Source organism: Acartia tonsa, chromosome 9, assembly GCF_053477335.1.
Source record: "Acartia tonsa isolate MP-2025a chromosome 9, ASM5347733v1, whole genome shotgun sequence".
NCBI classification, from domain to species: domain Eukaryota; kingdom Metazoa; phylum Arthropoda; class Copepoda; order Calanoida; family Acartiidae; genus Acartia; species Acartia tonsa.
In genome coordinates this window covers 47,996,905-48,011,597 of record NC_137268.1, presented here as the reverse complement: position 1 = coordinate 48,011,597, position 14,693 = coordinate 47,996,905, and the positions used below count along the sequence as shown (strand labels likewise).

The 14,693-nt window shown below is 31.6% G+C and overlaps 1 protein-coding gene across 4 annotated transcripts in view; it reads right to left on the bottom strand.

Annotated features, from left to right (window-relative positions):
* Nucleotides 1–14,693, bottom strand: part of LOC145329104 (calcium-activated potassium channel slowpoke-like) — a 282,479-nt gene that overhangs the window by 47,637 nt on the left and 220,149 nt on the right. For 2 of the 4 annotated variants that reach the window (XM_080173138.1, XM_080173139.1), the window contains exons 23-32: nt 14,114–14,208; nt 11,614–11,695; nt 11,274–11,395; nt 10,716–10,745; nt 7,568–7,665; nt 3,863–3,906; nt 2,516–2,586; nt 1,885–1,968; nt 866–955; nt 584–658 (exon numbers count right to left, since the gene is read on the bottom strand). In XM_080173138.1, the coding sequence (XP_080029264.1) occupies nt 584–658; nt 866–955; nt 1,885–1,968; nt 2,516–2,586; nt 3,863–3,906; nt 7,568–7,665; nt 10,716–10,745; nt 11,274–11,395; nt 11,614–11,695; nt 14,114–14,208 (791 nt within the window). The remainder of the gene's footprint in view (nt 1–583; nt 659–865; nt 956–1,884; nt 1,969–2,515; nt 2,587–3,862; nt 3,907–7,567; nt 7,666–10,715; nt 10,746–11,273; nt 11,396–11,613; nt 11,696–14,113; nt 14,209–14,693) is intronic. The other 2 variants (XM_080173140.1, XM_080173141.1) reach the window with 1 other exon arrangement.

Below are 14,693 nucleotides of genomic sequence, written 5' to 3'. Positions count from 1 at the left end.
GCAATATAATTTTAAAAGGTTTGAGTAACTAGTATCAAACTTAAAATTCATGAAAAAACTGCATTTTTAAAACTTTAGTATACTTTAGAGGATAGCTCAAAAACTAATAATAGTACACAAACGTTTTATACCTTTATGAAAACTAGAGGTTATGAGCTTTCCAATGGTATGCGTAGCATTTTTCTACCACTTCTAGGAGCTGAGCAATGACATGTTTAATATATTTGTATATTTTTTTTTGCAGGATTCCCAATGTGAATTTTAGGTTAAAAATAGCTAAAAACTTTTTCCCGGATTTTCTCCCAAGAAGGAACGCTTTTGATTTCGTTTTTTGCATTTTTTATTTGTCTATATATGTATAAATCAGAATCTGTAATAATCTCAGATAGCCCCTTTCAAAAAAAACTGCTTTTCCCTTCTGGCGACCAGTGACAGTCCTCTGTAAGTTGAACAGATTATTTTGTTTAATTGATCATCTAAAGCAATAAATCTATTTATTATAGCGAGCTTAATCAATAGTTAACAACTAAAGGTTAGATTGGTATCATTTAACTTTGCTACTTATGTTATCATATTAACTTACCTCAAATCTGCTCGACTTAGAGGATCACCATCAAGAACTGATATCTTTGGGAGATTTTTCAATAAATACCATTCCCTATAATTATAAGAATAGCGTAAAATTTCATCTTTAATTATTTAAACTTAGAATACAAGTGTATGATGTAATATGGAAAAAATAAAATATATGTCAAACAGTGTTATTAAAATATTAAAATAAAAAAATAAACTAAAAAAAGTGTAATGCAAACGAACAAATGGGACGATCTAGATTATAGTGCAGCTACGCTTCTTAATAGCTTACCTTTTAATATAGGTCAACTTTCCAATTATGATGATATGTCGGATATCATTGTAGTGGATATTGGAGGCTCTCAGAGGCATTACCAGGTTCCTTGATAGATAGATAGATAGATAGAGAGATAGATAGATAGATAGATAGATAGATAGATAGATAGATAGATAGATAGATAGATAGATAGATAGATAGATAGATAGATAGATAGATAGATAGATATATAGATAGATAGATAGATAGATAGATAGATAGATAGATAGATAGATAGATAGATAAATAGATAAATAGATAGATAGATAGATAGATATATAGATAGATAGATAGATAGATAGATAGATAGATAGATAGATAGATAGATAGATAGATAGATAGATAGATAGATAGATAGATAGATAGATAGATAGATAGATAGATAGATAGATAGATAGATAGATAGATAGATAGATAGATAGATAGATAGATAGATAGATAGATAGATAGATAGATAGATAGATAGATAGATAGATAGATAGATAGATAGATAGATAGATAGATAGATAGATAGATAGATAGATAGATAGATAGATAGATAGATAGATAGATAGATAGATAGATAGATAGATAGATAGATAGATAGATAGATAGATAGATAGATAGATAGATAGATAGATAGATAGATAGATAGATAGATAGATAGATAGATAGATAGATAGATAGATAGATAGATAGATAGATAGATAGATAGATAGATAGATAGATAGATAGATAGATAGATAGATAGATAGATAGATAGATAGATAGATAGATAGATAGATAGATAGATAGATAGATAGATAGATAGATAGATAGATAGATAGATAGATAGATAGATAGATAGATAGATAGATAGATAGATAGATAGATAGATAGATAGATAGATAGATAGATAGATAGATAGATAGATAGATAGATAGATAGATAGATAGATAGATAGATAGATAGATAGATAGATAGATAGATAGATAGATAGATTGATTGATTGATTGATTGATTGATTGATTGATTACCTTAATCCAAGTAAAGGTGAAGTTTCCTCAGCAAATATTGCGACAATTATGTGCCCCGCAAACATGGTCACTGTCGCTTCTTGTCTAAATAAAACAAGGATGACAACTTTTATAGGTAACAAAGCACAAGGAATATAATTCGGAGGCAATGATTAGAGCAGGTCCGTCTGTCCCTTAAGATCTCGGTAACCACTGAACCGGTCGGATTCTACTCTTCGGGAATATGCCTACTGGTCCTGTGATGATTTTAGGCTATTTTTTTAGGAAGTAGGACGCCCCCAATCCCCCCAATAACCAAAAATCCCCTCGCTATTTTTTTAAATTATCTAAAATAGAGGTGGAGTGGGAAATCTCCAGGTAATAAAAGATGTAATTATACCTCTTGGGGCAAACCCCTAGAGGCTAGGGGCGAAGCCGCTAGTATATGATATTTGAGTAAAAGCTCAACTTAACAGTATACACTAGCTACGGACTAACAAAACTAGAATACATTTTATGATTTTCATTTTATTATTTGAGAAAATTTTATTTTAATACGATGCTATACATGATTTTTAATATAGCTGAGAACAGGTTCTAATCCACTGGATATTAGTCGGTTTTGAAGCCATAATGTAAATTTGCTTCCTACCTTGTAATGGTACACTCATCAATTGTACGACCAGTACACCAGTGAAAACAACCAGTTGAATCATATAACATCTAAATAAAAAGTGATTTTTGATAAGTGTCGGGGAGGTGTCGGGCCCGAGTCTGGTCCACACCGCGTCATACTAGAGACGATAAATATAGTATCTACTGCTGCTATATCTGGCATGTTGCACTAATAGTAAAAATATTTGGAATGCCTTAGCCAATATAAACGCGCAGCTTAATACCATGCACAATTAGAACTTCCAGACAAAGATCGTACAATCAAAGAGTTGGTTGTCTGTTGGATGTTACTTAACATAATACCCTTGGGCAAGAACTTGAAAATTGAAGGAGAATCCCGCCCTAACGAGGAATTGCTAGATTTTTTGCCCTAGATTTGATTAATTTCAAAAATGTTTTCGTTATTTTGAATTATAGTTCTTATCTGTTTCAGAAATTATCATCAAATCTACAGAGTAATTGTAAAAGGCCTAAAATAACGATATTTCGGCTATCCGGATGTATGGACGAACCTGCACTAAATATAGAAAAGCTTTGCTATGACAAATATTAAATGCTTTATCCTCAATTTAAAAATTAATGCGCATTATTGAGTGACTAGTAGTATATAATTTTCTGGTAATTTGATATTTACTGTCGAAATTAAAATTGCCCTTCATATTCAATATTGATTTTATAATTAAACAAGAATGACAATACTTTAAATACTCAGTACTATGCTCTGTGGGAAAAGTTACATATAGCTCATGTCACTTTAATGCTAATCATATGAAGTTTGTGCCATGAATGCATTCTAAGTTTTGCTTTGTTGTATAAGTAAAAATATTTTTACTCTCAACCTGGGTTGCTGGCATCCTGGAACTACCAGGATGTCAATATGTAAAAAACATTACTTTTTATTTGTGTATAATTCAAAGACTTGAAAAGTCTCTTTTTTCTTTGGCAAAAGTACCGGAGACGAATGCCTTCCACTACCCCCCCTCCTCCCTCAGTTCCTCCGCGACCGTTAAGAGTTTTTAATTTCAAACTTACGAACTTTACGAACAATAATAGTAAATTTGTATCATCAAAAACTATATTAGTTATTTCTTGCTTTCCGCGGATATAAAATATACAATGGTAGAATTAAAACAAGTTTTTAAGCACCGAGATGCCGAAGGCACGGGCTAAAAAAATGGTTTTAATCTCATAATTGTACATTTTTATATTCGTAGAAACCTGGATATAATACGATGCTACACACAATTTTTTCGCATGGATGAGAACCGATTATAATCTACTAGATATTAATCGGTTTTGAATGAACACGAGAAAAAGAAATTACCTTCGCTGTATCACTTTTAGTTTCATCATTCTTCATCTCAACTTCTAGAAAAAAAGTACAATATTTATGTAGTATAATTAAAGAAGAAGCTGTTTATAGTGCCTACACAAAAATGACGTCATACAATACAAATGACAAATTAAACAATGGTAGGAAAATATGACGTTATTTTTATAGGCACTATTAAAGCTTCATTGTAGAACTTAAATTGGATATGACAAAAAAAATGATTTTGCAAGATGATTCCTATAACAGTTATGTATGATTTAGGAAGTGTAGAAACTCAGTACGTTTTACTGTAACCTATATTTATACAATTTTGCAACAGATACATGTGCAATTTAGTTTCGACTTAGAAATTAATGTTCTGCTTATTAATTTCTGACTCTCTAAAGGAGTTATTTACGTTTGTCCTTCCTTCTGATTGTTGAGCTTCGCTTTTATAGATGTTGTTATCCTTGTTATACATTATTCGGGTAGCGCCTCTTAAAGGGTGATTCGTTGTTTTTTTATCAGTAGCTTTTCTCCTATTTCTAGACCCTTCTGGGGCTCTAACGCTCCGGGGTATATTACCTAACCCTGTGAGGCAATCACCTAACCCATCTTAAACTAACCTAACCTAAAATAACCTCTCAAAAGCTACTGTGAAAATAAAACGAATAGCCCCTTAAGAGGCGTTGCCACGAAAGGACTATACCCCATTATTTATATAGAATAGCTGTTTATAATGTGTCTTTTTATTAAAATGTATTTATTTATATAAAAAAAAATTAAATTATATTCATTATTTAGAAAACCCAATTTAAAAATCTAATTGACTCTGTACATTATCAAACGCTTTGATAAGTTCAAACTAACATAAAATCAAAGGATTTTTTTGTAATGATTTCATTAGTGTTTTATAACAATCGATGTATAATTACTTGGATGTTGCACCAGATTTCCATGTACTCTAAAAAAGTGATACTCATAGCTGGCTAAAATAAAGATACCCCTCATTTACCCTTATTACCACATATCCTCACCTCCTACTGGATAAATGAACTGACTAGTAAATAAGGTCAATATTAGCAACCTAAGTTATCGACAAATTTTCCCCTGTCAATATATCCACGTATTTAATATTCATTTTATAACAAAAATTATTAAAACAATGCATTTGAAATTGTTCAATATATGTTCAATTCTAAAGGATGAAAGATCGTCTCTAAATGAATATTTTTGTATAAAATGTTATGATTGTCCAACTTTTGTGCTTCATTAGGACTTAGCAACCAAAGTCGCAACCATGCACTGTTTTTCATCAAGCCGGCCGTCATATTATAAGAAAAGCACCGACTACAGCCGAGCCTTACACATGGACAGTTGCCGAGCCCTACTTATTATACTTAAACCCTTTGATGAGAATTTATTTGCAGTATTTTATGCTGAAATGGACAATTTAATTGTTCAATTAGATTTGTGCCGTTTGATAATGTTTAATTAGCTGAAATAAAACCTGGATTTGAAGATAATTAAAGTCACTCCACAGATTATGACGTCATACTATAGAATAACCAATGAGAGGCCAGCATAAATTTTACCATTGGACTATTACAGTGTATAATGGCCTCTCATTGGCTATTATATCGTATGACGTCATAATCTGTGAAGGGACTTTAATCATCTTCCTGGATTTTCCTTTTTATGTCAAATTTAAAGTTGGACTTGTTTCTAGCGAAGATACTTTGTAAATTATGTTTTTTTTCCGTTCTTCTGTCAGTCCTTTATGCAGTACTAGTGAGAAATGTGATTTCCTCGACCGTTATTCAGCTGTTTCCTATACAAGTGAGCATACAGTCTGAAGATTTCCGTTGGTATGTCAGTCAGGCTACAAAATATAAATATTAAAACATGTTAGGTTTCGTGATTTTCTATAAATTTATATTTGAATTATGACCACTGAGCATCTGCTCTATAAATCATTCTGTCCGTTCATAATGTTTTGTTGCTTTTCTACTAATGGATGCTGTCATCCTTGTTTCAATATACTTAGAAAGTAATTTTATATTTTGCTGTTTTGATATTACTTCATTTAACAGACAATCTTTAATTGTAATACTTTGAATTACTTTTCTCGTATTCATTCGAATCCGGTGGATAGGAACCGGTTCTCATCCATACGAAAAAACTATGTCTATCATCGTATTATATCCAGCTTTCTACGAATCTAGAAATGACATCGGCAACTCGGGGCTAAAAAAACTAGTTTTAATCTTATAATTGTACATTCTATATCCGCGGAAAGCGGTTTATAATACGATGAAAGAAATAACTATTATCTATAATACAAAGTAGAACGATGTCTGTACGTCCGTCCGTCCCTTAAGATCTCGATAACCACTGAACTGATTGGATTCTACTCTTCAGGGAATATACCTTAAGCAATTTTCTTGGAGGGTGGGACACCCCCAACCTCCCAAAAAATGAAAATATCCTTCCTAAAAAATTGTTTTTTGGGAAACTATTTAAAAAATAAATGGCAGCACCAGAAATACATAATTTTATTCTTCTATTTTTAAAAAAATTACCTCTTGGGGCAAAGCCAAAAAAGGCTAGGGGCGAAGCCGCTATATAGTATGTACATATTTTGTTATGATAAATAGACACACATCCTGTTACTTTTAAGCCATGTTTTTCCTTATATATTTTTTGAAAACCTATTTTTTTACAAACATACATTAGTATATTACACTACATGAAATTCAAATTAAATGTAATTTAAGTTTAGATTGTAAATTTAAAGTTTAAATGTGTTTACGTACCAACTTGTATTTACTTGGGTTGTGCCGGCTGATATATAATAACGGATTACCGGTAATTTTTAGGGTATCGGGTCATTTTCAATATTCGGCCTAACCCTAGTATTTACTATAAAAGTATTGTTAATCTAACAATTTGAATTACATAAAGAATTCTATTAAAATTGCATTAAAAAATGTAACAATTCAAATATTGAATCAAAATTTCTTTTTAGGTTAGGATAGGTTAAGTAAAGATGAGAAGGGCCCCGCAAGAATGGTGATAAAGTTTATATTTCAAAATTAAAAATAATTTAAAGAAAAAAAATATTTTTTTTTATCATATCACAATTTTTCTTGTTGTAAGGATCTAACGCCTGAAAGAGCATCAGTAGGTACAAATTTTACATCTTTAGTATTGATGTGGTCTGGGGACTCGGACCAGATATTTTCCTAACAAATAAACAGGCGTTAAACCACTAAGCTATATCTGAACTATACATATTTGCTTTTAAAGACAAAATCTTTAAATTAAACCCAGAATAGTTATTTATCTCATAGTATTATAGAAAGCTTTCCGCAGAATTGAAATTAAAATGAAAAGCTTAGATTAAAATCAGTTTTGTTAGGCCCGAGTGGCCAAAGACCTGGGCTAATAAAATTCAGAAACGTCCAAGCTATTTTTATTGTGGCGGGGTGGGATAAATAATGAAAATCAAAAAATGGTGTGGGGGGGGGGGTAATAAGTTATCACCCCTTTACCCTCCTTGACGTCCTTGACAAAACTGGTTTTAATTTGTATGACATTTATTTTATTATTCGTCTGTTAAACGATGCGATACATAATTTTAGTATAGCTCAGAACCGGTTCTAATCCAGCGGATATTAATCCGATTCTTGGCCAACCTGGAAACCTAATTCTTACCGAATTTTCTCCTCATTCTCAGCCCATTCTCTACGTCTGAGAATTCTTCTTTCCAGGGCTGCAGAGAATCATGCCGAGTGAACGGTAAGGGTGGTAACCTACAAGAATAATAATAATGCTAATAATAATTATTAATTAAGATGTATAATCCAGACAACTACGTGGCCCAAGTGGTGGAGACCCCTTTCGTCTGCTAGATAATTGTTGTCTGCTCTTTTGTATGTGTTTTTGTTTCCGAGTAAATTTTGGCACATTTTACCACCCAGCTCCTAGATTATTTGTAGCACAGGAACCGTTCTTATATTTCCAAAAAATGTAGTTCATAGCGGTTCTAACGATATGCGTAACATTTTTCTACCATTAACACAAGCCGCGCAATTTGAATTTTAAAAATGTACGCACGTCTTTTTGCAAGAATTATTGTCTATTATTTACTTATATACTCGCAAGTTAAGTTTTAAGTCCGTTAGGACATTTTAACACGTAGCTCCCTAACTATACGTAGCAGAGGAATCGTTCTTATTTTTCCAAAAAAATAGACTTCTTATGGGTTCCAATGGTATGCGTAACATTTTTCTACTATAAACACAAGCCGCGCAATTTGAATTTTAAAAATCTACGCATTTTTATTTGCTCACCCTTTAATTGTTGTTTGCTCTTTTGTAACGACTTGGATGTGATTATATTTCCGACGTTATTGGCTGATAATTGAAAGTCAGGAGAGGGTCTCCACCCTGTGGGTTGAGTTATTCTTTTACTTTAATGATGAAATATAGATGTACTTATATTTTAAATTGAAACAAACTTTGAAAAGTATCCCATTGGTTAATAATAAAACCGACTAGGAGCCAATGTTTAAACCATTTTCTATTTTAGAAACAATAGAAAAAATTACACAAAAATTATGTACTATAAGTTTACACTAGCGGCTTCGCCCCTAGTCTCTAGGGGCTTTTTTTCCCCAAGAGGTAATTTTAAAAAAATTAGGTACTTCTGGTGGTGCAACCACTAATTTTAACATAACAGCCTAAACCATTGGGAGAGGGATTTTTATTTTTTGGGGGGTTGGGGGTGTCCCAATCCCCCTAGAAAATAGCCTAAAACCACCACAGGACCAGTAGGTATATTCCCTAAAGAGAAGAATCCGATCGGTTCACTGGTTACTGAAATCTTAAAGGAATGAAGGACGGACGGACAGACATCATTCTACTTTGTGTTATAGATATTATTAAGACAAAAATGAGTATTTCATAGATATGTATTATATATATCGTTACTAACAGTTTTTTCAGCAAATATCTAAGTTAATCAAAAATAGTTGAAGTATAAACAAAGTGATAGATAGATAAGCCAACAAAAATACACACAATAAAAACTGCACAAAATTTTATGCGTAGCTGAACAACTTGCTATACATCAATTTTCTTTTCATGTTGCGTTGAAACGAATCCAAATTACTTCTCATAAAAAGCATTTTGCAAAATTGCTATGGAGCAGTTTTCCATATTTGAATGGATCACAGAGATGTCATATAAAAGGTGTGCCACAGTCTCCGCATAAATATCAATAGAGCTACAAGACATTACCGCAAAAAATAAGAATAAACAAAGATTTCTTATATTAAAAAGACTGATATCAATCCTCTTGTGGTATTTGTAATGATTTTTTATTTGTTTTTTATTAAAATAAAATAATAGAGAGGACATGAGCTATATGTAACTCTCCCCTCAGGATAGTACTCTGTCCCAATTTTGTATGGGGTCTTTAAAATCAGTTAATAGCATCGTAAATATAAAAACAGTTGAGTCACTGCAAAAGTAGAAAAAAAAAACAATTGACTTTCAGACGGAAAGGGTTTCAGTAGTTGTCTCTGGATTAAACATCTTGAAATAGTTAATCATTGCTTTTAGAATTTTTATATTTTTTCTAATTTACTTTGGTAACTTATTTTATTGCAGAAATAATGTGACACTCATATAAAAATGCACATTGCTAGTGGCTGCAACAAACATTTTTTCACCCAAGGATAGGCAAGTTGACAAATTGGATAGTTTTTTTTTTAGATAGTACAGTGCTGAAAAAATCGAGAAATCATCAAAAGTGAGGTAAATTCATCTTTAGTATTAAAATAAATTTTATCATATAAATCAAAAAAGATGAAAGTAATTTGTTGTATATATTTATTGCTAGAGATGAAGCAATTTATTTTTGTATATCAACAAAACATCTCATAATTTAAAACAAAATTTCCATTGATAAAAATAGTAAGCTATTTCTTTATGGCGAAAATTTGTCAAAAGATGTGTAAAATTCTTCAAAAATATAATTTTCATAGGCCATAGGTCAATAATAATCAATAACCAGTTTTGAGAAAGTCCTGTTTTTCCTAACTTAATATTAGATATACCAAATTTACTTATCCATTTTTCCTTTATTTTCTAGCAACATATTTGTGTGAGGCTCATAATAAGTGCAAAGCGTAGTATCACACTGCCTGTAAGGAAGCAAAAGCTTAGTATCACACTGTAAGAAAGCAAAAGCGTAGTATCACACTGTAAGAAAGCAAAAGCTTAGTATCACACTGTAAGAAAGCAAAAGCGTAGTATCACACTGTAAGAAAGCAAAAGCGTAGTATCACACTGTAAGAAAGAAAAAGCTAAGTATTACACTGTAAAAAAATGCAAACAAGTGCCACAAAAGATTTGTCAGCATATGACACAGGATAAAACATCTTAGCTTTTTTGGGGGTCTTAGAAGTTACAACCCCCCTCCCTCTCTCAGCCTAGAGTTTAACCTAGAGTATAAATTCCTTAATAAAGATGGAGAATGAAAGTCCCCACCTCCCCCTCATTCCCTCTATCCAAAATATTGTGCATGCCCACCTATTGTAGTGTAAGTAGCACAGCAACTCTAGATCTAGGATTTGTTAATTAAGACATATTGGAACGTTAATGTCAAATTCAGAAACTTATTTGAAACATTCATCAAATAAATTCATAATTTTTTGCATCAATAAAAAGTTTCAAAAATTGTTCATACTTTATAAAGATTTAGAAGTTTGTTATAGCTCATAGACTTATGCGTATGATTGTGTTTACTACTTTTATGTCCCTTAAATAAAGCATGCTCCTATTTGTCAGGGACTTACTTTGTCATAAACTTATCCTCATCACTCTGTCTTAAAAGAAGATCATTTATTTTACACAAAAATTTATTTTATATGTCTAATATTCATTATAATTATATTTGGGATGAAGGCACTGAGAGGTAATATAATTCATAACTTTTTGCTGTTTAAAAACTAACAAAAAATTGAATTTAGATTGCATAACCAATATTACTTTATTCCTGATTTAAAATATGCTTTAATAAACTGTTTTACAAATATTCTGGTTATGGAGTGAGATATGATTATAATCTTTAAAAATGTTCTTTTTATGACTTTCAACGATGTAGCTTATAGTGCTTAGAAAAAATACAATACATATGACCAATGTAAGGACAGTTTACATTTGTTGTTGGTCAATAAAAATATATACTAAACTATCATTAGCCATTTGTATTGTATGACATCCTTTTTAGTAAGCACTATTAGCTGCTTCACTTTCAACCATTCACAAAATCTCCATATGGATCCATATATCCTTGAGTGTAGTAAAAAATGTACAACAATAAACAAAATTTTATGATATTAATTTATGCTTACCCATTCATTTGATCATTTCTATCACGTCCATAGTTATAATATTCATATCTGGCCTTGGCCAGCTTCTTACACGAACATTTCTTTATCTCTGTCACGTCATTGATGTTCTCGTGACATACTCTATAACAAGTTGCCAGATTGATTTAAATTTTTAAATAAAAAATATTTTCAAGTAAAACATTTGACATTTATTTCCATATAAAACATAAAAGTAAAGCTGTTTTTAGCCAACCCCTGAAATAACACATAATTTAATATACATGCATAGTTAATAAATGCACCTGAAAGTATAAAAATTAACATTTTACAAACATATTTAAAAATCTGGCAACACTATCCTGCAGTAGAACCACGCGCGTTTTGCCGCGTCACTAGACTCAGCCAGGAACAGACCAATAGCATTCACAGATATTTTCTTGTTTCTAAATAGAAAGTAAAAAGTAAAATAAAAAGGTATAATTAAATAACCCTACAAGAACAGACTTATAAATTGAAAGGTGTAAATTTCTTCATTTATAGCTTTAGATTATTTCATCTGCATGCAAAATTATAAAGAATATCTTTTCTCTATTTAGCCTATCTCTAACTCTGTGATACTTAATGTATCAATTATTATTCTTAGTGTTTTCTTTATAGATAATCTATATTTACATACAAATAATCCAATTCTATTTTTTACCATTGTTAACGGAAATACTAGTTTTATCTGAACTTTTCTGTGTGTTAAGTAGGTACACAAGAAGATTCCTAGCAGTCACAATAAAGTAATTGATATATATTTCAAAATAACTACAGTAATTTTATTATCAATAATATCTCAAATTTAATGTTTTTAAAGCTTTCTCTTTGCTTTTTTTTAATGTTAACATCCTTATTATCAAACAAGAAAAAGACTATTGAGTTTTCTTGGTGACCATAAAAAATATACAACAAGAAAATTAATTTATATTTTTTAGCAGGGCGAAAAGGATATCAGGAAATTAAATAGAATGATGATTTCATCTTCCCTTGCAAGCTCCAAATTTTGGGTTAAAAAGAGGGTGTAGTTAAAAATAACTTTGTTGTTGTTGTTTGTAGCCATGATTCTCTGAAGTTAGGATTCAGATGCACATGGAGATTGGAGGTGTGAATCCTTTGGCCAATCATAGATTGGTAAGCTTCACGCACAGCTGGGTGTATTCTATGATGCGTTATAAGCTGACCCGCTATTCAATTATTACATCACCCTGGCCTAGAGATTTGGCAGGTGTTCCATATTAAGCCACTCTAATTAATGGCACTCTCATATGAATGAGGAGCATGGACGAGGGAAAGCATGATATAATTTGCTTGATATATAGAATCCTAACTTTCTACAAATCTCCCCTCTTACAACCCTAGGGCATCTCAGGGAAGGTTGCGTGAATTTGACAAATTGCGACAGCATTTGTCAACCAAGTGCATAGTCTATGGGGGGACTTGAACTCGGTTTCTCCCAACCAAAGCGTAGTGCGCTAACCACTACACCATGGGTCACCCTTTTCATCTCTTTTCCCAACAATGATAATAGGTATATTCCAAGAAAATTTATTCAGCCAATATCTAGATAATGTCAGCAGACAATGCAGGGCAAAATGAAAAATGATTTTGTTGTATTATCTAAACAAATAATAATACACACAAAGACATTAATTTCCAATTATTTGGCAGAGATAGGAGACAACAACATTGTAATGTTTGTCTATCTATAGAAACAGCAAAAATATGCTGAAGATTGAAAATTGTGTCTATAAATAGTATAGCCTATTTATTTTTATAAAGATGGACTCTTCGATATTAAGAGAAAGCTCAAAGTGTCATGAAAATATGTCATACATGACACTTTGAGCTTTCTCTATGTTAAGGTTAAAATAATGCATTAGCAAAGGGGGTCATTTTTGGTATCTTTCGTAATGTTGTATGTAACCATTTTGTCAAATGCGCTTATTAAGTCAAACTGTTATTAATTATGACCAAACGCTAAGTATACTTTTAGTCAAGAACTAAGAACAGTTTGACTTAACAAGATCATTTGACCAAATAGTAATTACACACAGCACAAAAAAGAATAATATTTTGGTCTGAATGAGTCTATAAGACTTACCTTCAAACATACAGGTATACACTAATTATAGAATAGCAATGCAAATATTGTTTTCAACTTAGGAGGTCAAAATTAGCTTAATTCAAGTAACATTCCTGTTCAATCAAAAGCAAATATTATTCTAAATTGGATTTATTTGTTAAACGGTTCATAAAATTGATTGGAAAAATTGCTGTAAAATATTTGAAAAATGAAGTTTATATTTCTCTTCATTTAAAATATTTATGATATTTCTATCCATACTCCCAGTGTTGCGGATCCGGATCCGCTTATAACCAATGCGGATCCGCAACACTGCATACACCTAATGGCTAATACTTACTTTGATTGTTTAATGCATATTGAATATCTGTGGATGTTATAACAGGGAAAAAAATTGTCATAAATTTAGGTTGCTAACATGGACATCACTTATTGGTTAGTTCTTTGACGTTCATTCAGTAGGAGGGGAAGGGATGGGGTAAAAGGGATTCTTATAAATCTATAAATATAGATGTATAATTAAAAAACTACCTGGATCCCCCTGTTGGGGACCTTTTTCGTCCCTAGCAAATTGCTTTTTGATTTTTTTGTATCGACTTGGCTGTGTTAATATTCCCCATGCTATTGGTTGATTTTCATCAACCAAATTGATGGTCGGCACAGGATCCTCTTGGTGGGGACATCCAGTTGTTTAACCCCTACCCCCTCTAGTGTTTTACTCTAATTATTAACTTACCTGGGACAAATAAGAATTTCTCCTCCCTCGTATTTTCTTGCCTCAACAGCTATCAGGATCAGATTCAGTTTGGTAAAACAGATCTCAGCTACTTCCTAAAAAATTTTAAAACATTGAAATTGAAATATTGGAGAACATTGATTCACATAGAATTTGTGTTTGATAAGACCTCAACAGTTTAATTAAAGCTACAAATCGGCATGGGTAATGTTTAAGCTAGGCTTGAATATTCCATTGAAATATAAGGGGAAAAGTTTAAGTAATAACAACAAACAATAATATAATATTTTCAAACAATTTAACCTGAACAAAACATTTGATAAACAAATCTTGACTTGCTTTGTACAAAAAGACTTTTCGATATCATAATCTTAAATTCATTCCGACATTTTTCTATTATACAAAGTAGAGCGATGGGTGTTCATCTGTCCGTACATCCATCAATATGTCTGACTGTCTCAATAACCGCTAAACCTATTGGACTCGACTTTTTAGAGAATATACCTTCTGGTCCTGTGATGGTTTTAAGCTAATTTGTTGGGGTGTAGGTAGAACACCCTCACAACTCCGAAAAAGAAAA